Source organism: Solanum verrucosum, unplaced genomic scaffold (assembly GCF_900185275.1).
Source record: "Solanum verrucosum unplaced genomic scaffold, falcon-dt-bn FXZP01000049.1, whole genome shotgun sequence".
Taxonomy (NCBI): Eukaryota; Viridiplantae; Streptophyta; class Magnoliopsida; order Solanales; family Solanaceae; genus Solanum; species Solanum verrucosum.
The window spans coordinates 3,280,418-3,305,443 of record NW_026020221.1 but is presented as its reverse complement, the minus strand read 5'-3'; the positions used below and the strand labels follow the sequence as shown (position 1 = coordinate 3,305,443).

Sequence of the window (25,026 nt, the reverse complement as noted above, 5' to 3'; positions counted from 1 at the left end):
ATACACTCGAATATAAATATAATTAAATGATATCTTTGTATAATATCCTAGATTCACATCAAAATGAAAAGTCAAACTAATTTCATCCGAACTAAATCAACATATATCTGCGGTTGAATATAAGATTCTTTTTTTACTTTGAAATCGTGCAGAAATACCTAATTGCTTATCTTTCTTAGTTGTAGTTACACATAATACAATTTAAATTAGTGAAATATCACTGTATTTGACTCTTGAAAAATGAAAAAGTCAGATAATTTAGATGGTAGAATACTTGAATAGTAATGTCTTTAGAATGTGATAAACATATGAATCTTTGAGTCCAACTTAACTTCAAAAGTTAACTTATAAATGAAGGATTGCCCAAGACCAAAATCTTATCCCTAACCGGTATTGGAACTCAACATAGTGTCGTCATTTTAAATGATGTACAATTTTAAGAGAAAACGTCAAGAAATAATTGAACAACTTGAAATTAGAAATTTACATAGGGTGTGTTCGGTTATAGCAAGTACGCAAAAAATATTATATAATTTAGATATATAGTATGGAGATGGGGTGGGGAGGTAAGGGTGTCGGATGGTGGGGATCACGGGGTGAAGGTGAAGATGAAGTGTCTTAGAGCCTAGAGTGGTGAAAGGATACAATCAATGTGGAATATCACTTGTTGAAATTATTTTCGCTATTTTTATTTAAAAGCTTATTTTCTTTGATTTTAAGAAGTTCGCTTTCTCAAAAAAATATTTTTCAAAATATGTGACCATCTAAACCTGAAAATTTTGAAATTCATATCGACCACACCCCTAGCTACTTCTATTATTTTATTTCATGGCATTGACGGTTGGTTGAAGAATAATCAATAATACACACCGCAGGATATGAAGAGTTGTTTTTATTAATAGAGACATTGTACCAGCCTACGTACAGAGCCTACATAAATATATATATGTAAATGGACTTTGAAAAATATTTGATATCATTAATTCGTCGGCATTACAAAATTCAATTTTTAATGACGTGCATCGTGCGATGTTTTTCATTTATTAAACTAAACATTAAATTATTAATTAACAATTTTATTTTCACTAAAATATTATAAGTTATGAATAATCAAACCAATATAACTTAAATTTTCCTTGTCCCTTTATATAGGGTCATAGAAAAGAAATTGAGGAAGTACTTTCCATTAAAGAGTGGCTAATAAAGTTTGTCATCCGTTACAATAGACTTTTTCACCTATTTTTTTCAAAAATCTTATCCAACAGACATTTTTTTATTATATATATGAGATTAAGTCACAATTTTAGCTAATGTATAATCTTCTCAAGTTTGGCCAACTTTGAACATGATCAACTTTCCATGTCCCATTATAAAGAAAACCAATACTCCGTTATTTTCTACATTTTCTTGTTCAAAACTAGCAAAAGTCAAGACATAAATGAGAGGTGATTTGTCCTTCTTGAATTATACAGTAATAATGTTTTTTCCACGGATACTCATAAAAAATATTTACACAATCTTATTAAATAATTATATTTAATTTATAATTTTATATACTCCCTTCGTTTGTCCTAATAATTATTGATTATAATTTTTTCAATACTTTTTAAATATTTTGAATAGTTAATGCAATAACTGATTCAATAAAATATTCGAATCGATAAATATAACTTTGTCTATCTATTAATTGTTAGTGTCCATTTTATGTGTGTGAGAATTATTTGAAATCTCAAAACAAGGGTCCACCAAACTCCACTCCTTGCGCCATTGATCATGCATCAAATCAATCTTCTTCTTCATCTTCACTATATATGTAGAGAGCAAATTTGTATTAGGAGGAAAAATACAAGTGTAAGTTTCAGTCATTTTCTCTAAAAGAATGGAAATTGAAGCGGATGAATCATTTAAGCAGGCCGGAGTTATTCCGTTCAAATGGGAAATCCGACCCGGAGTACCCAAGCTTCAACATTCACAACCACCATTAATCAAACAGGAAGTAGTCGAGAGCCGTCCAATTCCAGAAACCCCACGTAGGCTGAAACCTCCACCGGCGGCTGATTTCAATTTCCAACAACCAATTGAGGAGCCCCGAAACCGATCCTTCCGGTCAGCTCCACGGGCACGATCAGATAGGCATGTTTTGAATCTATTGACCCGACCCGCTATGGGAGTTGCCTCAGATTGGTGCTTCCCGTCTCCATTGCTGAAGCGAACAACAGAGAAGAATACGAAGAAGAAGAAGAGTCATAAGACTGGACCCGAACCCGAACCCAATTACTTGTTGGATCTAGAGACAGTTTCTCGATGGTCTGTATCTAGCCGGAAGTCAATTTCTCCTTTTCATGATTCACTTTCCTCTTCGTTTTCGTCACGTGAGTCGTCGCCTCGACGACCAGTGAGCGATGCTGATTGGGTTGGCTTTGCTCTGTTTTAGAACCAACACATTATCTCTACATTTCCTTCCTTAAGTATTATGTATCAATTTACGCGATATAGTTTGAATTCGAGAGTTAAACAATTTACATTTGATGGAATAATTGACCATTCTAGTAATACTTATAACGAACGCTACATCATTAATGACTTGTACTGAAAAAAAAAATGGTTCAGCGTCCATGGTTTTTTGAAATAGTTTAATCTTTAATTTCCATATGGTCAATAATTTTGGCTCCTGTTGGAAGACTCCAATAATTATATATATTCAATTCTTCTGATCTTCTTCATATGATTTCAATCCTATGTCATTCATGACCTAATCCAAGTTACAACAGACTCTGCATATTTTTTTATTTTATGGAGTTATTAAGTTTCTTACTTTCTTTTAATATAGCTGAATTACAACATAATCTAAACCTAAATGGTATGTAGTTACAACGACAGGAGGACATAAATGGTCCATAAACTATTGGAGTAGGTCTAAAATAATTTTTAACTTTACATTTATCGTATTTAATCTTTTAACTATCCAAAATGTAATTAAGTTTGATCCCTTATTTATATACTTATCGTTTTTAGTCCCTTAACTATGCACCTATCGATTTTAGTCCTTTAAGTATTTAAAAATTTATCAGGTTTGGTCTATATATATATATATATATAAATAGCTTAGGCATATATATAAGCATATATTAACGAAATTCATGCATCTGTAAAATTAAATCTTTAACCCATTTTTTCAGTTATTTCATTGTTGCTAATGACTTGAATATGTTGTGTTCTCTTCTTTAGAGGTTAACGGTTCATAATCAACGTGAATTTTAATTTTATTTAAAAAAAAAGAAGAAGATTTGATCTTGATAAATCTTTTCCATCATAAATCAATGCCAAATTTATGGAGATGAAATACTACATTTACTACTAATTGAGTAAATTCTTAATGATAGCAAGATTGCATATCCCATTATACAAGATTCTACAAAAGCAGCAACATAGAAGAAATTAGAAGAGCATAGTGTTCTTCCCTCTCCCATAATTTCCTAGACATGGAAACAGGAAGAGCTGGTTTACTTGCTACACTTCTTTCTTTAGGACAATGGTAGTTACACCTACTCGGACGTGTAACTCTGTAGACGCCAGTGGTTGTTAGCATATGAATGTCTTTTCTATTGTCTTCCCCAAAAGACGAAACGTATCCTATAGCAGGCATAACATCCTCTGCAATTGATTCACAGTGGATTGGAGAATCACGCGCACACCTGTATGGGTTTTTTGAACTTGTAAAGTTTCTACTATGTTCAGGATTTTCAGTACTTGACCATATTCCATCTGGATATAAGTCTATGTATAAGTACCTAAAAAGTTTTGATTCAAAATCAGGTTGAGCTAATGAAACAGTACACACAACTATAGAGTTTCAAGTTTTTTTAGCAAAGAAAAAAGAGATGCAAACCTTCCATACAGACAGGGATCAGTTTGAGACCTATAGAAGTATCCACCAATTATGAACGCGGAACCAATTGTCTTGTAAGTTTCAGAGTGGTTGTATCCCATGACCGGGAATATGAGACTGTTGGAGCTAGAATTAGAAGTGCTTCCTTCTCGGGCATTTGCTGGTTTGAAGAGATAAGGGCCTTCGTAGACGGGCCATCCATAGTTTCCACCTTTTGTTATCATATCTATCTCTTCATATATGTCCTATAAGTTTCATGAAAGGATAAGTATCTTTAATAATTTGTCTGTGTATTCCAAGAGACTTAACATATGTCCTATTTTTTCTTTTGAACTTATCAAGATTTCCCTTAAGCTAATAACAACACAATGACTATGCTTACTGTTTTGCCTAAAATATAGCTAAGTTGCAAACCTGTCCAGAATCTCCACACATGAAGTAGGAAGGCCTTTCTGAATCGAAACTACAACGCCATGGATTTCTAAGACCTAATGCCCAAACTTCAGGCGCTAATTGCTTGTCATTGTTGCACGGATTATCTCTTGGTATGGAGTAATTTCCCCAAAGCCCTCGATCATGCACTTCGTTTCCTGTCAGTAATTAAATGAGAAAATTGCAGAGTTCAGCTGTTATAGTCCGAAAAACATGCAGTCTCATCAATCAGTTTGTTTCCATGTATGTAGTGATTGCAAATGTTTAATTTCCTTGTTATGACTCAAGACACAAAGGTTTATTCGAACAGGATAAGTTTGCCTAAAGCTTTTTCTGGAAATTAAAATGTAAATCACAAAACAAGTCTACACAATATATCAACATTTGATCAGCATACTTTGATCCACATCAATCCTCAAGATCTTTCCGAGCAACGATCTTTTGTTTTGTGCAAAATTGTAAGGGTCCCCTCGATGCGTACCACTACCAGTCATAACATACAGAAATCCATCTGCAGGGCCGAAAAGAATCTGTCCTCCATAAACTCCCCTATGTGGGAGTCCCATTGTAAATATCCTCCTCACTTCCAATGTCTTCGCACTTTCTACCTGTCATGACGATGATCAAAGTATGTAATCAAGAGAATTTCAATGAAGAAAAATTTCAAATTCTTATCGTATAAAGCAATAACAGATGTATACCAAGAAAGGTGTTGTTGCAGTACCATTTGCTGTGTACTCTGCTACTACAATTTGATACTGGCATGGTGCAATGCCACTGTCTATTGGAAGTGTTGCTGGATCACAATTAATTTCCGAGTTACACGAGCATCTACCTAAACATCCTGAGTGTCGTAACTTATCACAATGGTACGAAATGAAGAAACGACCATTACTTACAAAATTAGGATGGAACTCCATTCCCATTACCCCAAATTGCAAACCAAAAAGCACATGATCAGTTATATCTAGATATGGCTTTGATTCATCAATTTCCAACACTCCATTAGATCCATCCTCAGGAACATTGGCAATCCATACCTTACCTTGTTGATTCCACAAAAATACGCGGTCAGAGCCATCAGGGTGTGGAGCCATGCCAATATAAGATCCATTTCCAATTTTTTCAATACAAATACCATTTGGGGCTTGACGAGTTTCACGAATACCATATGATTGAGCACCATTTTTTAAGTCCTCTACAGAGTCACATCAAACATTTCAACATCAATAGAACAAAAACAGTCCAGTTTCCATGTGCAATAAACAGATAAAAAATGGAAATATAAAAGACAGACAAATGCAAATGATGCTACACATGAAAGAGTGATCATAGCGCCTTACTTAACTGCATGCTCAAAGTGCAGGATGCCAGAAAACCATAAAGCAGCAACAGATTCAGAAGAAAAACATTGCAGACAGCAACCATAGCCGAAATTGACAGAGGAATTAAGGAACTCCAATTTATAAACTATGGCTTATTATACGAATGACAGATCGAAACGCCACATTAACACGACTCTTCGATGATATTATGCACAATATTCCTATAAAGGCCTTCTTGATCTGAACATTGTATGTTAGATTACATATATAATGGCTCTAGAAAATTACTGTAGAAGTTTAGGATGTGAGTAATTCCGTACATTGGGATAATCTCAGTGCATATGTCAATCTCAATGCTATTTTAATAGTAACTTGATTTTTGTGTGCATGGAAGCCAGAACCTTTACATCCGAAGTCTAATTCAGTGGTCGAGCCAAAAATTTTTGTAAGTAAACACACGAAAAATCAAAAAAGATATACACTACACCAGTGGCGGATCTAGGATTTTTAATAAGGGGTTCAATATGTGAAGATCTAAACACACAAACTAACCGAAGGGAGTTCGACATCTATTATATATACATAAAAATAATTTTAACCATGTATAAATAGTAAAATAATTCACCGAATGGAGTTCGGATGAACCCCTAACAGAAGGCTGGCTCCGCCCCTGGCAACATTCATATCTAAAAAGTAATTTTAAACTAACTAGTAATATATATAGTGTAATTTTTTCGCTGAACCTTCCATTCACTTGGCTCTTCTTTTGGGCTGACTATCTTTTCTTTTGTTAGTACGACTTATTACTAGAAAATTGCAAATTGAAATACTCAAAACACAAAAATTAGTATGGACTCTTGTCTGGTAGGAACAGACAAAGGTACTGGCTAGGAAGTATAACTACAAACAAAGTAGTTAGGTCCATATTATACATTAATTAATATTAATTTTTTAAATATTTGTCGGCTATTATTTAGCGAGGAACTATTTATTTTAAATTCTCTATTTAGTACAGTAATACATATAGTAGGAGATTTTATAACTAGAGTAAAATGAATGTAAACGTTTGTATTAGGATTTTGGAGCGGGCATTATTCGGATTAAATTGAAAAATTAAATTCAAATCGAATTAAATTTTAATTTAGATTGGTTTTTGTTTTTCTTTTGTTGATTTCGGATAAAAAAATTATTTATTTTTATTTGATTTCGGATTTAGAAATATAAAATCCGACAAACTGGAAAAAATATATATTAATAATTACATATATAATATTTAGGTTTAGAATTAAAGTTGGATCGGAGTTAACCACTTTCTCCCTTTTTAGTTATTACCTTTCATTATGATTTAGTTTATATTTTATATTTTATATTTGGACATCTAGATATATGTCACGCCCCGAGCCTACACCCTAGGCGGGACTGGCACTCGAAGACTATTGCTGGCCCCAAGCGAACCCTTGGCCTGACTTACTTAACTCAGCGGAAGACAATATTCATATCTATAATGATCAATGAACTTAACTGAACTGAATAATAAAATAACTGAGAATGTTTTAAAGATTAAACATTCAACTTGGCCAAAAGTGGCAACCCAAGTCTTTAACATAGAAATATTAATGCAAAGACTACTGAACTACTAACTGTCTATGAAGCCTCTAAAACAAAGAGGGATGTCGGGACATGACCCCCGATCATCCTAACATTTGAAAGACTAGAAAGCAAATAGAGGAGTCCTCCGGAATGTAAGGAGGCTCACCAACAGACTCTAAATGCTCAAAGCTGGATCAACGAGGCGCTGAATGCTGATCCTGGTTACCTGCGTCTGCATCATAATAAGATGCAGACCAACTGGCATCAGTACATCGAATGTACAAGTATGCAAGTTGGAATGCTAACAAACATAGGCTCGAAAGAGATAATGGAAGAGACACCTACCTGGTTTTTCTCAACTCATGGATACTCAACTCAATATAAAGCAATAAAACACATGTGATATAAATATAAAGCTTATAAAACAACTGAATACAATTTTAGTTCGTTAAAGATAAAACAATAACAAACTTAACTTTACTCATTTAGAAAGTAATATAACTTATGTGGGAGATTCTCTAAACCGACAACCATCACTATGAGCCTAAGTGATGGTACAATGTATTACCTCACGTTGCAAAGGACCGTCCTATATCTTGCCATCGATATAGAACCTGAACTATTAAGTGAATCCACTAGTCTATGCTAAAAAAAACACTAAGGAATCATCTAAAAAGTATGATCCTTTTTCTGCCCATGATGGCTACATGGTTTATGGGGGCTTGAGTTAATATGAACTCGCGTCCCCATATCGGTGCTCAATACTACTCCAAAATATACTCAGCTCATATGTTTTTAAAAACAACTTCTTCTTTGGTTTGAGATAATTGCTCAAACTTAGTTTAAAAAGCTCTCTTGGAATCAATGTTCCCTTTTGCTGTTCAAAACTCTTTTGGAAATCTCAGTTTCCTCTCATCTTAAATGTGAAAACATTTACTCTTGGAAATACTAAGTTCACATATTTCATTTTAAAGAAAATGAACTTTGCTCTTACTCTTTACTCAACTTCAAAACTTAAGTCTTAAAACAAAGTTAAAACGTTTGTAAAAGACTTATGAAAACTTGAAATGAACTTCTCTTACTTGACTCTTAACTGTTCTTAACTTGACTCTTAACTGATCCTTAAATTGAATTATGGATTCAAGAATTATGATTGGTGTTTGGAAAGATCTCATGTCGTTTAGAAATGATTTTAGATAGTTAAATATGAGAAAAAACCGAATATCAAGATTTGAAGGTGAGTCCGCAATGCGGAGGCATAATTAAATTTTAGTTTCGAAAACGTCTTTTGAGGCAGAAGACTCCGCGACGTGGAGAAGCTTTAAAATTTTAGTTTCGAAAATGATGTTTTAGGCAGAACGCTCCGTGACAGCTCCGTGACGCGAAACAGAAATTCCCAAATTTGGGAACCAGCTCCACGACGCGGAGGCAGTGCCGGATTTCGTCCGACGAAATTTTCTTCTTCTTTTTCCAATCCCAATTCACCCAAAATCGTTTTTTTTTCTCAAATTACTTTTAGATACAGATACCTAGAAAATGTACCTAAGATTCTAACTCAAAGCGACTCTATGATGCGACGTAACGAACTCAGAAACTTCTCAATCCATCCCAATTCAAGAACAACATTCAAATTCAAGAATCCATGTCAAGAACATCAACTTTCAAACTTTTTTAGGACGAATTTCGCTGAACTAAACATGTTTGGCGCGTGGGTGAATGAACCTAACGCTATAAAAGACTCACATACCTTGTAGGGTCAATTCCTTGGCGAATCCGCAACCAAAATCGATCGTTCTTAGCGAATCTTGCTTTTCCTCTTCTCCTTTCTCTTGCATTCTTTCTCCAAAAGCCCTAACTCTATTTCTCAAAAGTGCAAACTGAACTAACTCAGTTTTGACCCCAACTATTTTATTAAAAACGGATTTAATTAATTGGGTAAGGAAAAGACCAAACTACCCTTCAAAATCCAGATTGGGCATTTCTTTATTCGAACAACCCAACTTCCAAAGGGCATAACTTACTCATATGAACTCGGAATCGCGTAAACTTAGCGGTGTTGGAAAGGTCATTCCAAGAGATTTCCAACCATATCTGGAAATACACCTAAATCATCCTGAATTAGGAGTTATGGTCATTTGAAGTTGACCAAAAACTCACTTTAACTTAAAATTTTCTAGATTTCCTTATAGTTTCCAAAAATAACTATTTCCAGATTTTAAACTTCCTTCTAGTTCTTTGTAGTCACAAGATGTTACAATATACTTTTAAGTATTGTGTTGTTAATTTTACTCATGATTCATGTTACAAAGTATATTTAACAAATTCAATATTATGCATCATTTGTGCTTCTAAACGGTAACAAATCCTTCTCATTTTTTTTATGTGAATTGAATACGCAACTCTAAGACGAGGAAATCGCTTAAAAGCTCTGCCAAACAAAGTTCTAGACTACAAGTGAAGAAATTGGGTTCAACTAATCCCTTAATCCAAGATGAGGTAGAGCCTTAACCCGACACAAGAGGGGCTTGTAGAATAGTGGGCTTAGTCATCCCGGAAAAGGTGATCCAACAATGGATTTGACCTAAAGTTTCAAGATATGTCCGATCAAAGATTTTACCTTTCCAATAGTGAAATCCTGCAAATAAAGCAAAAACCTCCTTGTACATGATTTTTTTTGCCACTTTCAAATATAACTATGATTATGTTATTAATTATTGACGTGATCGAATAGTTGAATTGAAAAAGCCGAGAAAAACTAAACCTAATCAAATTTATTTTGATTTAACTTGAGTTATATTTTTTAAAAGTGAAAAGTGAAATCAACAATAATATAAAACCAAACCAAAAAAACTAAATACACACCCCAGTCATGTCATTTTGTATCTCACTACATGGACTTGAAAATTTATTTGTGCTTAATCACACTCCTTTTCGAATAATATGTTTTGTTGTTATAGTTACTTTTAACTACTTATAATATTTCTATCATTTACTATCGAAAGGAAAGAGTAGTAAATACTAGTCCTGTCCTGTAAATTTTATTTGAAATACATTAGTAAGAAAGATTTCTTAAAATTAGTGGCCTAAAAATCAAATTACAATAAGATAACTTGAATATATAAAAATATTTTTAGGGTTGCTTTTTTTGTTGTTAAATACTAATTGTTTTTAGTATATATTCTTAAAAGACATCAAACGTTTAACTTCACATAGTAATATTACTCCATTATTTATAAAAGTACATGTTAATTCTAGTTAACAAGAAGATAGTCATTTGTTTTCAATACATAATCTTGAATGTTATTGTAAAAACTTTATTTATTAATATGAAATATTTGAGTTGTTTAATTGAAAGTTCTAAAATATTTCGGTTAAAAAGTAGATAATTCTTTTTTTTAAAAGTAAATAATTTTTGTATCTTTTATTTATAATGTTTAATATTATTTCTGATAAAAATTAGGTATAATTTCTAACTTATGGACTTTTAGCTTTTAAGTCAAAAGCCAAAAGTCAATTCAAACAAATTCTAACTAGCCTTACCCGATCTCTAACAAGAACAAAATGACTAGAGAGAATCTTAACAAATTGAAAACCTTATGTTTAGCGTAATAACACTAACAAAAACATAAAAACAATTGTCTTGCTTCTTTTTCAAGTTACATGTTTTACCTTTTATCATACAAATTTTCTTATTAGAAATTTGATGCTCCTAATTCTGCACAAACCAGACTAAACAAATTAGTATTTCCCCCCCTTATTTTGAATATTTTCGAATTTCGAATAACTTGAGAAAGTTGAGATTTTTTTACAAAGATAAAAGTCAAAAAAACTCAGGCGATTTTTCAAACAAGAAGACAATGAATCTAAAAGAAATAAGTTACAAGTGTTCGCAATGTCAATCAAGGTTTGTTCTACACAATTTCATATATCATTGTTTCACTTGGTACCGTTCCCTTTTTCATGATCCAATTTTCAGTTCAACAATTTTTTCAATATCAATTAATAATTTCATGATTCAACTTTTGGTTCAATAATCTTTCCAATATCTATTAAAGAGCGGGTATTCGATTGTGGAGGAACTACAAAATATATTTATCGTGAATTTTTTTTTTTCAAGTAATGTTATTTCTTTTTTTCAAGTAATAATGTGATTCATGACGATAGTGTGGATAATAGTATTTGTCAAATACTGAACGTTATAGGCATGCCTCCGCACAAAATATTTCCTGTATTCATCTAATACGTTCTTTGTTTTGCTCAGACAATGATGCCTCAATCTGACAATTGGTGGGACAGTGGAGATTGAGAAGGAGGACAACACCACATTTAATTTCACATAGTAATACTATTATTTATAAACGTACGGATTAATTTTAGTTAACAAGAGGTTAGTCATTTGTTTGCAATACATTATCTTGAATGCAGTTGTAAAAACTTTATCTATTAATATGAAGATTTGAGTTGTTTAATTGAAAGTTTTAAAATATTTATGATAAAAAAAATAGATAGTTTTTTTTTTAAAAAATAATAATTAATTTTTGTATCTTTTGTTTATAATTTCAATATTATTTATGACAAAAAGTAGATAGAATTTCTAACTCATGAATTTTTAGCTTTTAAGTCAGAAGCCAAAACTCAATTCAAACAAATTCTAACTGTTAGTGAAAAATTACAAGATAATAAAATTGCAAGATTACAATTGAAAATAAAATGAAGAAACAGAAATTTCTTCTGGCTGAGGCACGAATATCTCGCTCTCTTTAAGGAGATTCAACCCCACTGCAGCAAATATTTTTCACCGGTCCAGCAGTAGTCCTCTTGACTTGTCCCCTCCAGGATTCAACTGCCTTCGCAAAGTATAACTCAACAACTCTGGACAAGAGTTGAGTTCAAAGCTCCACAAAAAAGAACACCTCCCTTCAACTAATATAAGAACTCTCTTCTTTGACAAACTTTATGCACTCTATATTTTCTTGTGTGTCTCAATCAAATGAAGACCACCACTTTTTGTACTAGAAGAAGTCTTCCTAGCAATGAATAGGAAAATAATGGGGTAGTAAATAGTGAAGATAATGGTCTTAGGAGTTACATATGTTACAAGGTATAATGGAGAAATAAAGAATGAAAATAAAGGGACACTTAAGCCACCAACGGCTTGGGAGTTGCTGCATGCACCAAGAAAATTGTAACATACACACTAACTCCATTTGGAGTAATGCTGAATAGTAATGCAGCAATAATTATTTTCAACGGCAACAATCAACGGCCAATTCATCCATCATTATGTAACATATATGAGAAGTGCACCAACGGCCATAAACCAACATCTATGTGGCCATGCAAAAAATGTGAATTCTTAAATTATTAAAATACTCCACTCATTTTAATATTAGATAAGAGAGTCTATCAGCTGAAGGAAGATTACTATGCATAATGAAGGTGTGCTCTGCATTGAACCTCCACTTAGTGAAACAGTAACTTTTACTCCAGAGTCGTAGTGGTCTCAGACTTGAACTATGACTGCTTAAGGGAATAAAATATCACTGCTCACACATAATAATCAAGCTGTTGACATGAGCTTTAAAGCCAGCACGTTATGGCCATGTGCTATCCCGGATTCATAAGTGCTTTTGAGAATAAGCCCAATTCTCATAGGAAGCGACCTACTTCCACACTCACATAAGTGAAATCTGCCGAGAGTGCTCTGTAAGCGTTAACTCCACCCATACAGGCTACAGATATTCATTAAGAGTTTTATCAACTCAACCTTCACAAACTACAGGAAACAATGCACTCACATCATGTGAGTGTCTATCGTAATTCTTGGTGGGACTAGAATACCATGCTATCTCTTCCTTCTAGGCCAAAATGGTGAATTTTGAAGTTTTTTTTCACAGTAAATTATATTTAGTGATCCAAAACTCTGTAATGTTAGTCGTCTTTTGCCCTCTTTTTAATTCATCATTTTTTTTAGTTTTTGTGTATGATTAATAGAGTAATCGAACCGAAAAATGTATATTGTATGTTTAATTTGACTTGATTTTGATAATTTAAAAATTAAATAAATTGATTTGGTTTTGATTTAGAATAATAACCGATTCATATCGATCCATGAACACCCATATCAATAGAGTAATGTGATAAAATATTTATATAAAAAATTGTATCTCAGTGAGTATACCAACTCAAATAGTGATAAATAAAAATAAACCGATAAACTATAAAGTATAATTTAGGAGAACATTACCGAGTGGGCGGTGGAGTCCTTGGGATGGAAAGTATCCAATTAATCAGTATGAAAACATATATGAAACTATTTTTAAAGAACTTAGTTTATTTTTCCCGACAAACACACCCAAAGAGATCATAGCATATGACTTAGAAAATTATTGTTTTGAATGACAATGCATGTTTTTGATGATGAAGTGTTCTCATTTATTAGTGTTGTTGGGCCAAATGGCAGTTGCAGAATTAATCAAGATTTTTTTTGTCGGTCCTTACTCCCCTGGTTCCTAATTATTTATCTATTTTTAAATTGACACACCTATTAAAAAAATAATTATTGATATAGTAAATTTATTATTTTATCCCTATTAACTATGAAGTAGATGAATTAAAAACTTAAGGTTTTCAAAAAGTTCTACCTTTTTCAAAATAATTAATTGAGGGTATAATATGTTAAAAAAATTGACATTTCTTGATTTGTCAAAATGGACAAGTAATTAGGGATAACTAAAAAAGGAAAAGTGAACAAGTAATTAGGGACAAAGGAAGTACTATTATTTAATTATTATAATTTATCATAAAATTTAAAATAGTTTTAATTATTAGCTACGTTTTGATAGTTTTTAAATATATAAATTTAATTTAAATATTTGTAGAATTTTTCTGAATTGTTTATCAAAATTAAGTATTTTGACCTTCATATTCTAAATTATTTCGCATAAATTGTGTAATTAAATACTACTTGTAGTAAATATGCTACCTCATGCAAAATTTAAAATAGTGTTGAATGGACAGAAATGACAACTTGCATCGTTTAATATATTTTTTTTGGCTTACATGGTTTTTGAATTCTTTTATCTACTTATAATAATATCCTGAGCAAATTGTACAGATAATTAAAGCTGAAAAATATTTTCAATGACTAAATTGGCCCCATAGCAGATAATCCCTCTTAGTTTATATAGTATATATATATATATATATATATATATATATTATTTTTTATTTTTTATTTTTTTTATTTTTCTAAAATTAATGTATGTTCCTACAATCCATACTACAACAAAATTCTTTAGCAATTGAAAAAGAAGTGTCTACAGAGTTCATTTACCAAGAAGGCTCAAACATCACGAATTTACAGAAAATATGATAAAAATTAAAGTAATAAAAAGATAAAGTTAGGGCAAATAGATTAATTCAAAAGTCATACTATAGCTAACGCCAAAAAAACTATTAAATGATGCAAGCTATTATTTTAGTCCATTCAAGTAAAGTGCATCTAGATTATACAATATTTAGAGCAAACTGTACAAATAATTAAAGTTGGAAATACAATGTTAAATGACTTACAAGTTGGCCTCATGTGTCCTCTGTATAAATAATACACGTGTATTAGATAGGTTCACAATAAAATAAATATAACTATATAAATACACGTGTATTAGATAGGTTCACAATAAAATAAATATAACTATGAAATGAATGAATATAACTTAGTTCCTAATTTATTCTTATCATTAATTATAGTCATTTTTTTTTATTATATTATATTTATTATATTAAAAAATAATATAATAATATTATTTTCTATTTATAATTTTTTTTTTAGAAGTGCGTAGACCCAACAGTGCACAAGTATTATTTAACATATGAAATGTATTTTATAATCACTGAAGCCATCACCATACAGATAATCCATTAACAAATCGTGATAAGAAGTTCAAATTAAACCATCCCCATAAACATAATAAAGTAATTAGCTTAAACGATCTCAATTTTACTAACAGCTCCCATGAATTTAGTATCCTGTCCCATGGCATGCAAAGTTTCAGGGGTCAAACAAGCTTCAATGTCGATACTTCCTTGTTCTGCACCACAAAAGATTGTCATTTTCCCATCATGTTTGTTGCCAGCGCCACTTCTCACCGCAACGGGTCTCCCCGATCCAAAGTCATTAACGTACACATGGAAGCGCGGCGAGCTGCTAGCAATCAAGCTATTAGCAACCACTTCACTCTTTTTCACTATCTTTGGATTCTTCACCCAACTTTGATAAAAATTCATAACCTCTTCATGGGTTTGGGTGGATACCACCTTATTCATTTGCAAAGCAGCCCAACCTGAATTCAAATTTAGTTTTTAAAAATATATCTAAAAACACAATATTTAATCCATTTCTTACTGAATTTTAGTTGTTTCCTAAATATTTTTCGTATTTGGAACATTATAAAATAATTCTATAAAAAAAAAAGCCCTTTTAATTTCTCACTGACCTGAATCATGCTCCAACATCTCCCTAGCGGTGGTTGTCACGTTCACAAAATGCACAGCATTTCCGAAATAGCTTTCAGGTAAATGCGGCTGAAGCCTTGGCCTTGCACCTATAAGTAATTTGAAACTAAATTTTTCGTCAGCGTTCGTACCACAACGGCAACGGATAACAGATTGCCACAGATGAGCCAAAACGGCTTGTAATGAAGAGATACAAATCTTTTGGTGGTTTCCATATTCAGAATTGTCTTTGGCTTTGAGTTGAGCTATGTTCTCCTTGCTAAAATGGAAAACTCTTTCTTCTAACAAAGGTAGATCAAATTCATCATGGACATGTTCCTTAGATAAAGGTACATGAATTGGACTAGCAACAAATTCAGGAAACCAACGGTCCAGAACCGGCGGTTTATTAACAATAAGATTGGAATCGCCATTGCGCGCTATTTCAGACCAACAATTGAAGAAATGCCAAAATGAAGTCCCATCCGCTACACAATGATTGATAGTGCAACCAATGAAGAATCCGTCCACTAGCTCAGTGACTTGCACGGCCAACAATGGTTTCGAAACACCTGGTAGACAATTAAATTTTAAAATGATTCACACGATTTAAACATATTACATTAGCATACATAGATAAATCATTCAATGTGTATAACTCATAAAAAAGAGTCATGGATGCTTAAAGGGGTAATGAGTACTTAAAAGTGTACTCACTATATACTTAACAACGAAAACTTTTAATTTAGGGTTGTTTACATAATTATTATTTAATAATACCTTCATAGTTGCGTACTCCATTGAGTGGAAAGAAAGACTTGACAATCTTTGGCATGTAAGTTTGTTCCAAGATATCAGCCACAGTCAAATCAGGTGCAGTGACATAAGTGAATTCAGCTCCTTCATTGTTGCAATCAACAAAGAAAGATAAGGTGTCATCACTGTTTTTACTAGCAACAAGTCGACCTGCGAGGAGAGGAAAATGATTTAGAGTATCAGAGAGTGAAATTTTTAGGCGATTGATAATTTCTGATGATGATTTTGCCAACTCTCTATGTTGCTGAAGATTTGGTTTATGAAAAAATAATCCTTTTTGGATAGAATCCCCTGTGAGGAGTTGAAGGTCCCATGGAGTTAACTGGATTTTTTTTTCTATGGATTTTTGGGACCTAATTACACATGTTGATACTACTTGAAGTTTTGTCATCTCTGAATATTTGTTGCAGCAGAAGCTAAACTGAGGAGAATTCACTTATACTTAATGGGTCATGGCTCACATGTTCATATATATAAAAAAATATACCTCCTAGGAAACTAGTAGAAAGAGACAAAGACCTAACAAAATTAATAGTGAGGGGTACTTAATAAATTAATGATACTATTTAATCATTTTTTTCATTTTTTATACCGTTAAAAAAAGCACGTACTATAATACTAGTTTTATATTGCTTAGTTTGATTATCCATCAAGTTTTCGAAAGTAAGTGAGATTTTTAGAATTTTGTAGTTTTAAATTAAATATGCATTTTATATGAATATTAATTTTTTTTTGAAAATTTCAAAAGTTTGGAGCTGAATTAAAACATAATTTTTTTTAAACAAAATAAATGAAAATGATTAACAAATCAAAATATTTAAAAAACAAACAGTTTTGATTAAAAAAATAATTTGATTGACTCTTAAATTTTAGCTATATCACATAAATTGGGATGGATGTTAGGAACTAGTTGACTAATATAGTTTAATTACATGCTGTTAGTGAAAAACTTACAAGATAACAAAAAATACAAAATTACAATTGAAAATAAAAATGAAGAAATAAATCTCTTCAGGCTGAGGCGCAGATATCTCGCTCTCTTTAAGGAGATTCAAGTCCACTGCATCAAATGTTTTTCACCGGTCCAATAGTAGTCCTTTTTGACTTGTCCCATCCAAGATACAACAGCCTTCACAAAGTATAACTCAACAACTCTGGACAAGAGTTGAATCCAAAGCTCCACAAAAAAGAACACCTTCCTTCAACTAATAAGAATTCTATTTTTGACTAACTCTTTCACTCTATATTTTTTTCTTGTGTGTTGTGTGTCCCAAACCAAATGAAGAACACCACTATTTATACAAGAAGAAGTCTTCGTAGAAATAAATAGGAAGATAATGGAGTGATAAATAGTGAAGATAAATGGCCTTAACACATATGTTACAAAGAATAATGGAGGAATAAAGAATGAGATAATGAGAGGGGTAACAAATGTCATCAATGGCTAATGAACATGCTGCCATGCTGCCAAGGTTCCAACGTTCACTGGAACGTTTCTACCAACATTATATTGCCACAAAGTCAATGGCCAAATGCAGGAGTAATTAGGCAACATTAAGACACCAAAATAATGAGCAAATTTAATATAAAAAATAATATTAAAATGCTCAATAATCAACCATCCCTTACTCATTTTAATATTAACCAAGAGAGTTTATCATAATGAAGGTGTGCTTTGCATTTAACCTCCACTTAGTGAAACAATAATTTTTACTCCAGAGTCGTAGTGGTCTCATACTTGAACTATGACTACTTAAGGAAAATAAAATATCACTGCTCACACATAATAATCAAGGTGTTGACATGAGCTTTAAAGCCAACACGTTATGACCATGTGCTATCCCGATTTCATGAGTGCTTTTGAGAATAAACCAAATTCTCATAGAAAGTGACCTACTTCCACACACACATTGGTGAAATCTGTTGAGAGTGCTCCTATAAGCTTAACACTCCACCCATACGGGCTACATATATTCATTAAGAGTTTTATCAACTCAACCTTCACAAACTACAGGAAACAATGCACTCACATCATAGGGAGGGAAATAAAAATATAGTGCATTTTTCACAACAAGTCATCATATGATTAGTTTTTCCCTTTGAACCTGGTTATAAGATATCTAGTCCCCAAGTTGGGTTTCCTCATAGATGACTCAAAGATTTGTAGGCTTCAATCCCATCCCCCTCGATGTGCTCCAGACCTTTTCTCTTGTTAACGCCTTAGTAAGAGGATCTGCAATATTATCTCAAGATTTGACATAATCAACATTGATGATACTATTTGTCAAATACGATCTTACATTTTGTGTTTCCTCCTTATAGGTCTGAATTTACCGTTGTAATAACAGTTTTGAACTCTACCAATTGTAGTGGTGCTATCACAATGAATTAAAATAGGAGAAATTGGTTTTTCAAAATAAGGTATTTGAAATAACAAATATCTTAACCAATTCGCTTCCTCACTAGCTGAAGCTAAAGCAATTAGTTCAGCCTCCATGGTAGAGATAACAATAATAGTTTTTTTTTATTTCCAACAAATAGCACCACCATCCAAAGTAAAGTTATAACCAGTGGTAGAACATGAATCACCTGATATGGTGTTCCAATTTGCATCACAAAAGCCTTCAAGTACAACAAGATATTTTTTATAGAACAAACCACAATTTTTTGTTCCAATTAAATATCTCATAACTCTTGTTATAGCAAGTCAATGTTCATTACCTAGCTTGCTTGTAAACCTGTCAAGTACTCCTACTGCGTATGGAATATCAGGCCTAGTGCAATCAGTCACATATCTCAAACTTCCAATTATGCTAGCATATTCCCTTTGATTTATTACATCATTTTCACTTTCAACATGAAATAAGTGAACACTTGAATCAAAAGGAGTAGCAACATGCTTGCAATCAAGAAAGTTATATTTTTCCAAAAAAATTTCAACATAATGTGACTAGTCAAGAAAAATTTCATCACATGTTCTTGTTATTTTTATTCTAAGAATAAAATTTGCCTCACCAAGATCTTTCATATCAAAATGGCTTCTAAGAATATTTTTATTTCATCAATAACATTCATGTTAGAGCCAAAGATCAATAAATCATCAACATATAGGCAAATAATTACGTGTGAATTATTCCAAGACTTATGATAAAGGCACTTATCATACTCATTTATTTTAAACCCATTATTAATCATGCAGGAATCAAATTTTTCATGCCATTGCTTTGGTGCTTGTTTCAAGCCATATAGGGATTTAGTAAGTTTATATACTTTGCTTTCTTGGCCTGCTTCAACAAAAGACTTGGGTTGGTCCATATAAATTTCCTCATTCAGGTCCCCATTTAAAAAAGCAGTTTTTACATCCATTTGATGAATTTGTGAATCAAAGATTGCAGCCATAGCAATTAAAAGTCTTATGGATGTACTTCTTGTTACCGGAGAAAAAGTATCAAAAAATTCTAGGCCTTCTAGTTGTTTAAAATCTTTTGCAACTAGTCTAGCTTTGTATTTATCAATAGATCCATCCGGTTTCAATTTTTTTCTTAAGACCCATTTGCAACCAATAGTTTTACAACCCGGTGGTAAATCAACTAACTTCCAAGTTTTATTCGAAATCAGTGATTTCATTTAATCATTTAGAGCCTCTTTCCAAAAAATGGAGTCATGTGAAGATAAAACTTCTTTTAAAGTGAGAGGGTCATCTCCAACATTAAACACATAAAAATCAGGACCAAAATCTTTTTCTACTCCTGCCCTTTTACTTCTTCTTAACTCAAAATCATTGACTTCTTTATTTTTCAAGTAGAAGTAGAAGAACTAGGTAGTGACAAAATATTTTGTTCAATCCTTTGACCCCCACTATTTTTTTAGAATCAAAAGGAAACTTATTTTCATGAAAAATAGCATCACCTGATTCTATCACAATATTATCGTCAAGATTAAAAAATTTATAGGCTGTATTATTTGAAGCATAACCAAGAAAAGCACAAGTAGTAACTTTCTTACCAATTTGTAATCTTGGGATCCATTAGCCTCATAAAGGCTATACAACCCCACACTCTTAAATATCCCAAACTTGGCTTGTAACCTTTCCACAATTCAAAAGGTGTCAATTTAGACTTTTTATGAGGCACACGATTCAACACATAACAAGCAGTTAAAATAGCTTCACCCCAAAAATTTAAAAGTGCACGTGACTCAATAAGCATGACATTAGTCAATTCAACCAAAGTTCTATTTTTCCTTTCCGCTACTCCATTAAATGAAGGAGAGTAAGGAGGAGTAGTTTCATGAAATGTTCTCAATGATCTAAACTCATTTGACTCATATTCGCGGCCTCAATCACTTCTAATTCTTTTTATTTTTCAACCTCATGGAGATAAGTTTTAAAATTTTCAAAAGCATCACTTTTATTTTTCATCAAGTAAACATATGTAAACTTAGAGAAATTATCAATGAAAGTGATAAAATATCTATTACCTCCACGAGTTAAAATTCCACCAAGTTCACACATATCAGTATGAACAAATTCTAACAAATCAATTTTTCTTTCAACTTGAAAATCAGGCATTTTAGTGATTTTGGCTTTACTATAGGCCTCACTCATTTCAAAATTCTTTTTAATCATTGAGATTAATCAGAAACTACTCGTGATTTCAACATAATTATTATTAATATGACACAAACGAGCATGCAAAAAATTAGTAGAAGAAAGCATATAAACAGAAGTAGAAGCTTTATTCACTTCTACATTCAATTTGAACATCCCATCACAAGTATACCCATTTCCCACAAAAATATCATTCTTCACAATTACATATTGATCATGTAACACCCCGTATTCGAAACAGACCAAAAATATAGATTTTGGAAGTTGCAGGTGCAACCCACAGTTTCCATCCATAGACCGTAAGTCAAACCACGGCCTGTGCTGGTGGTCCGTGTTTACATCCCTAATCTATTCGAATAGGGCGAAACGTCGCGGTGACTCAAAAAATAATCAATTGATTCAATTTTAAAAGAACTTTAAGAAAATAAGAATTTTAAAGGAGTCGCCACCTAATTTTAGGAAAACTAGGAAACCATTAAGTGATCTACGAAACCATTAGATTCTAAGTAAGGGGTTCAAGTTATTTCGAAGGGAAGGGGTTAGGCATCCTTCGAAATCCACAAATGTGGATCCCGATTGAATTCATTTTTTTCAAATTGAGGAGTAGGATAAAATATTATACAAGTATAATAAACATGCAATATACACAAGTAATATGATAAAACAATAATATAAGAATCGGCCTAAATTTGCCTATCGTCAATAATATACAATAATGAATAAGAGTATAATTTGAACCTAATTCGAATAGCTTCAATGGGAAGCATCTCTGGGGTACCTGTAAACACACTTAGTAAAAGTGTTAATAGTAAATAAATAAAAATAAAAATAAAAATAAATAAAATAAATAACAACTTAAAATAAAAAATCCGTCTTACTAACATGGAAGGCCTTGGAAATTGACGGTAATTTCTTTATCGGCCATTTTAACTTACAAAAAATATAAACTTAAACTAAATTTCCGTCTTTATAATGTGGAGGCCTCCAAAACCGACGGAGAGATTTTTTTCATTGGCCATTTTAACTTACAAAAAATATAAACTTAAACTAAATTTTCGTCTTTTATAATGTGGAGGCCTCCAAAACCGACGGAGAGGTTTTTTTCATTGGCCAATTTTAACAGACATAATATATAAACCTAAATTAAATTTCCGTCTTTTAAAATGGGAAGGCCTCCAAAACCGACGGAGAGATTTCTTCATTGGCCAATTTTAACAAATAGAATATATAAACCTAAACTAAATTTCCGTCTTTTAAAATGGGAAGACCTCCAAAACCGACGGAGAGATTTCTTCATTGGCCAATTTTAACAAATAGAATATATAAACCTAAACTAAATTTCCGTCTTTTAAAATGGAAAGGCCTCCAAAATCGACGGAGAGATTTCTTCATTGGCCAATTTTAATTATTGAGTAAATTAACCAACTAATTAAGATTAAAAAAAATCGACCAATCATCCATAGATAACAATCATATGAAACTAATAGAAACCGTATAAGATATTATACAATATTTAACTAATAATTAACATAACAAAACGAACGGTGAAATAAAATAAACTAACCAAACAATAATGACTAACAACATAATTGTTAACAACAAAACAGTAAATAATGACAAACAAATAATAAAGAAATTAAAAATACAAACTATGCCTAACTTTATGGTCAAAACGTCCAAAATAAATAAATCTAATAAAAGTCAAAACAATTCACAAGAAATTAACGAAAGCAGTGAACAATAATGACTAGACCTATAAACAAAATTGCCAAAAATAAAAGTGAAACACAGTTATTGAAAAACTACAAAAAAGTCATTAAAACTTAACCCAAAATAAAATAATAATAAACAATAGCAGCAAACCCAACAATCAGTAAACACAATAATGCAAAATAATGGAGATTTAAGGACGGAACTCGCAGAAGCTCTCTTTTTCAGTGAAATCTAGAAGAGTAACAACATCAAAACAACAAAAAATTTTAAGAAGGAAAAAATTAGGGTTTCTATCTATTTGAAAATTGTTTCTCTCAATGCCAAAAATATTATTCACCACCTTGCTTTTGACCTAAAATTTACTTAAATAGGGAGTTGCAATACAATGGGCTCAAATCATGGGTTTGAGATTTTGGCCCAAATCCATCGATCAATCTGTATATATAAATTTTATCTGTATTTTGAATGAATTTTTATACTGTGCAAAAATATCAAAATTAATATTAGCAAATGTAACAAATAAAATTAATATTAAAATATATATATATATATATATATATATATATAATGAACGCAACTAATGACATGTAAAAATGCAATTTTAAAATTAACTGATAAAAAAATCATAAATTTTAATAAATAAGAATAGTTATCAATAAACTTATTTGATACTATAAAAAATTTATTTTGTACTATTAAATAAATAAAACTTAAAAGTTACGAATTTTGAAAATGTTAGGCCAAAATTGGGTGTCAACAGTCCGTGGTTCACCACTGCAACCCCTCCCCAACCCATCTCAGAAAATCGAATAAGTCTCGACCCACGGACAGACCCACGGTCTGTAGGTCAGATCACGGTCCGTGGATCAAGACTCATTTACCCAACCTCTGACACGAACTACGGTAAATCAACACGGACAGTCGTTCGATCCACGGTCCGTAGGTCTGGCCGTAAGTGAGAGTCAGCAGCCAGTTAGATGAAAATTGTTGATTGGGTCAACTTCAGATGGTCATAACTCTTAGCAAAAAAGTAATTATGTATCCCAGGACCTATGATATGATAGATAATGGAATCATCTTTCCAACGCCACCGAGTTTGCTAAGACCGACCTCCGAGTAAAAAGTTATGCTTGTTTTAGTGAAGCCCTGTCAGGTAGAGTTGATCGACGACCCCAATCTACGGATCGTAGATTGAACTACGTCCTGTAGGTCCAATCCGTCGATCACTCCGACAGTATTTAAGTCAGGGTCTTTTGGTCTTTTCCTATTTCGTTGGACCCCTAAGATACGTTGTTTAGATCCTAAATCATGAGGTTTTAGTCAGTTTAAGCCTAGAAGCATAACTAGAACTTACCTAAGTTAAATCATTAATCAAAACTTATAAAAAAATTAGAGCGTAAGAGGAGAAAAAAGGTCAAGAACCCTAGTTCAAGAATGCAACAAATTTTCTTCAGTTCCAGCTTAGAAATCAAAGGATTTCTCCATGAAATTCATCACCAGGTATGTGGGAATTCACTAGTGTATTCCTTTCGCCCATTAGGTCCCTAGAATTCAGTCAAATTCTTGATTCCCTTATAATTATTTAGACCTAGGGTTTCTAGAACTTCAACAGATTATCATGAAATAGTTATTTAAATGTTTCAAATCAAATTATCATGTTATTACTCAGTTTATTGCATGAATTTCAGAATCCTAGCTATGTATTTCTTTAGTTCTTGAATTACACATGCTAGGTCAGATATCTTAGTTATTCAGTTATACATGCCTCAGTTATTAATGCATAATTATCAGATTAATTATTGCATTCTCAGTTTGCATGTTCAATTCGAGCTATCCAGTAACTTACAGAAATTCAGTGATAATGTGTTAATTACTTAATTCATTGGGAGTAGCATAATACCGAGTTGGACTAGGGTTTAGTGTACCCATATAGTTCTAGAACTACGAGCCACGTAGGTGTAAGTCCCCTTTGTGGGCAATATCAGTTTAGTGATCACGCTAGCCATGCCTCTATACCTTTGGCCGGGTAAATTGGATCCTCTCGATGTGGCTTATACATCGGACTCCACATTTAGCTCATGTGGTTTTATTATCGGTCATTAGTAGCTCCTACAATTCACTCAGATTTTATTGTATTAACCTCATTTACAGTACAA

The 25,026-nt window shown here is 32.2% G+C and overlaps 3 protein-coding genes across 3 annotated transcripts; 1 reads left to right on the top strand and 2 right to left on the bottom strand.

Moving 5' to 3' along the window:
* Positions 1-1,844: 1,844 nt before the first annotated feature.
* LOC125831318 (uncharacterized) lies at positions 1,845-2,456 on the top strand. The gene has a single exon (XM_049510516.1). The coding sequence runs from the start codon at positions 1,880-1,882 to the stop codon at positions 2,432-2,434; it is 555 nt and encodes a 184-aa protein (XP_049366473.1). The 5' UTR covers positions 1,845-1,879; the 3' UTR covers positions 2,435-2,456.
* A 956-nt stretch (positions 2,457-3,412) lies between these two features.
* On the bottom strand, positions 3,413-5,749 carry LOC125831098 (HIPL2 protein-like). The gene is made up of 6 exons (XM_049510286.1): positions 5,665-5,749; positions 5,023-5,519; positions 4,719-4,929; positions 4,304-4,479; positions 3,890-4,134; positions 3,413-3,791 (listed from the first exon to the last, which is right to left on the bottom strand). The coding sequence occupies exons 1-6, from the start codon at positions 5,747-5,749 to the stop codon at positions 3,413-3,415; spliced, it is 1,593 nt and encodes a 530-aa protein (XP_049366243.1).
* Positions 5,750-15,138: 9,389 nt separating this feature from the next.
* LOC125831210 (uncharacterized acetyltransferase At3g50280-like) lies at positions 15,139-17,011 on the bottom strand. The gene is made up of 3 exons (XM_049510397.1): positions 16,513-17,011; positions 15,735-16,304; positions 15,139-15,581 (listed from the first exon to the last, which is right to left on the bottom strand). The coding sequence occupies exons 1-3, from the start codon at positions 16,937-16,939 to the stop codon at positions 15,223-15,225; spliced, it is 1,356 nt and encodes a 451-aa protein (XP_049366354.1). The 5' UTR covers positions 16,940-17,011; the 3' UTR covers positions 15,139-15,222.
* Positions 17,012-25,026: the final 8,015 nt, after the last annotated feature.

Bases quoted from the DNA above. Each gene is read 5' to 3' on its own strand.
- LOC125831318 (XM_049510516.1), top strand. From the start codon at position 1,880: ATGGAAATTGAAGCGGATGAATCATTTAAGCAGGCCGGAGTTATTCCG.
- LOC125831098 (XM_049510286.1), bottom strand. From the start codon at position 5,749: ATGGTTGCTGTCTGCAATGTTTTTCTTCTGAATCTGTTGCTGCTTTAT. The intron at 4,135-4,303 runs GTTTGCAACTTA...TGAAACTTATAG, and splicing joins TGTGTGGAGATTCTGGACAG to GACATATATGAAGAGATAGA. The intron at 3,792-3,889 runs GTTTGCATCTCT...AAAACTTTTTAG, and splicing joins GATCCCTGTCTGTATGGAAG to GTACTTATACATAGACTTAT.
- LOC125831210 (XM_049510397.1), bottom strand. From the start codon at position 16,939: ATGACAAAACTTCAAGTAGTATCAACATGTGTAATTAGGTCCCAAAAA. The intron at 16,305-16,512 runs GTATTATTAAAT...ATTGTCTACCAG, and splicing joins TGGAGTACGCAACTATGAAG to GTGTTTCGAAACCATTGTTG. The intron at 15,582-15,734 runs GTCAGTGAGAAA...ATTTGAATTCAG, and splicing joins GATGTTGGAGCATGATTCAG to GTTGGGCTGCTTTGCAAATG.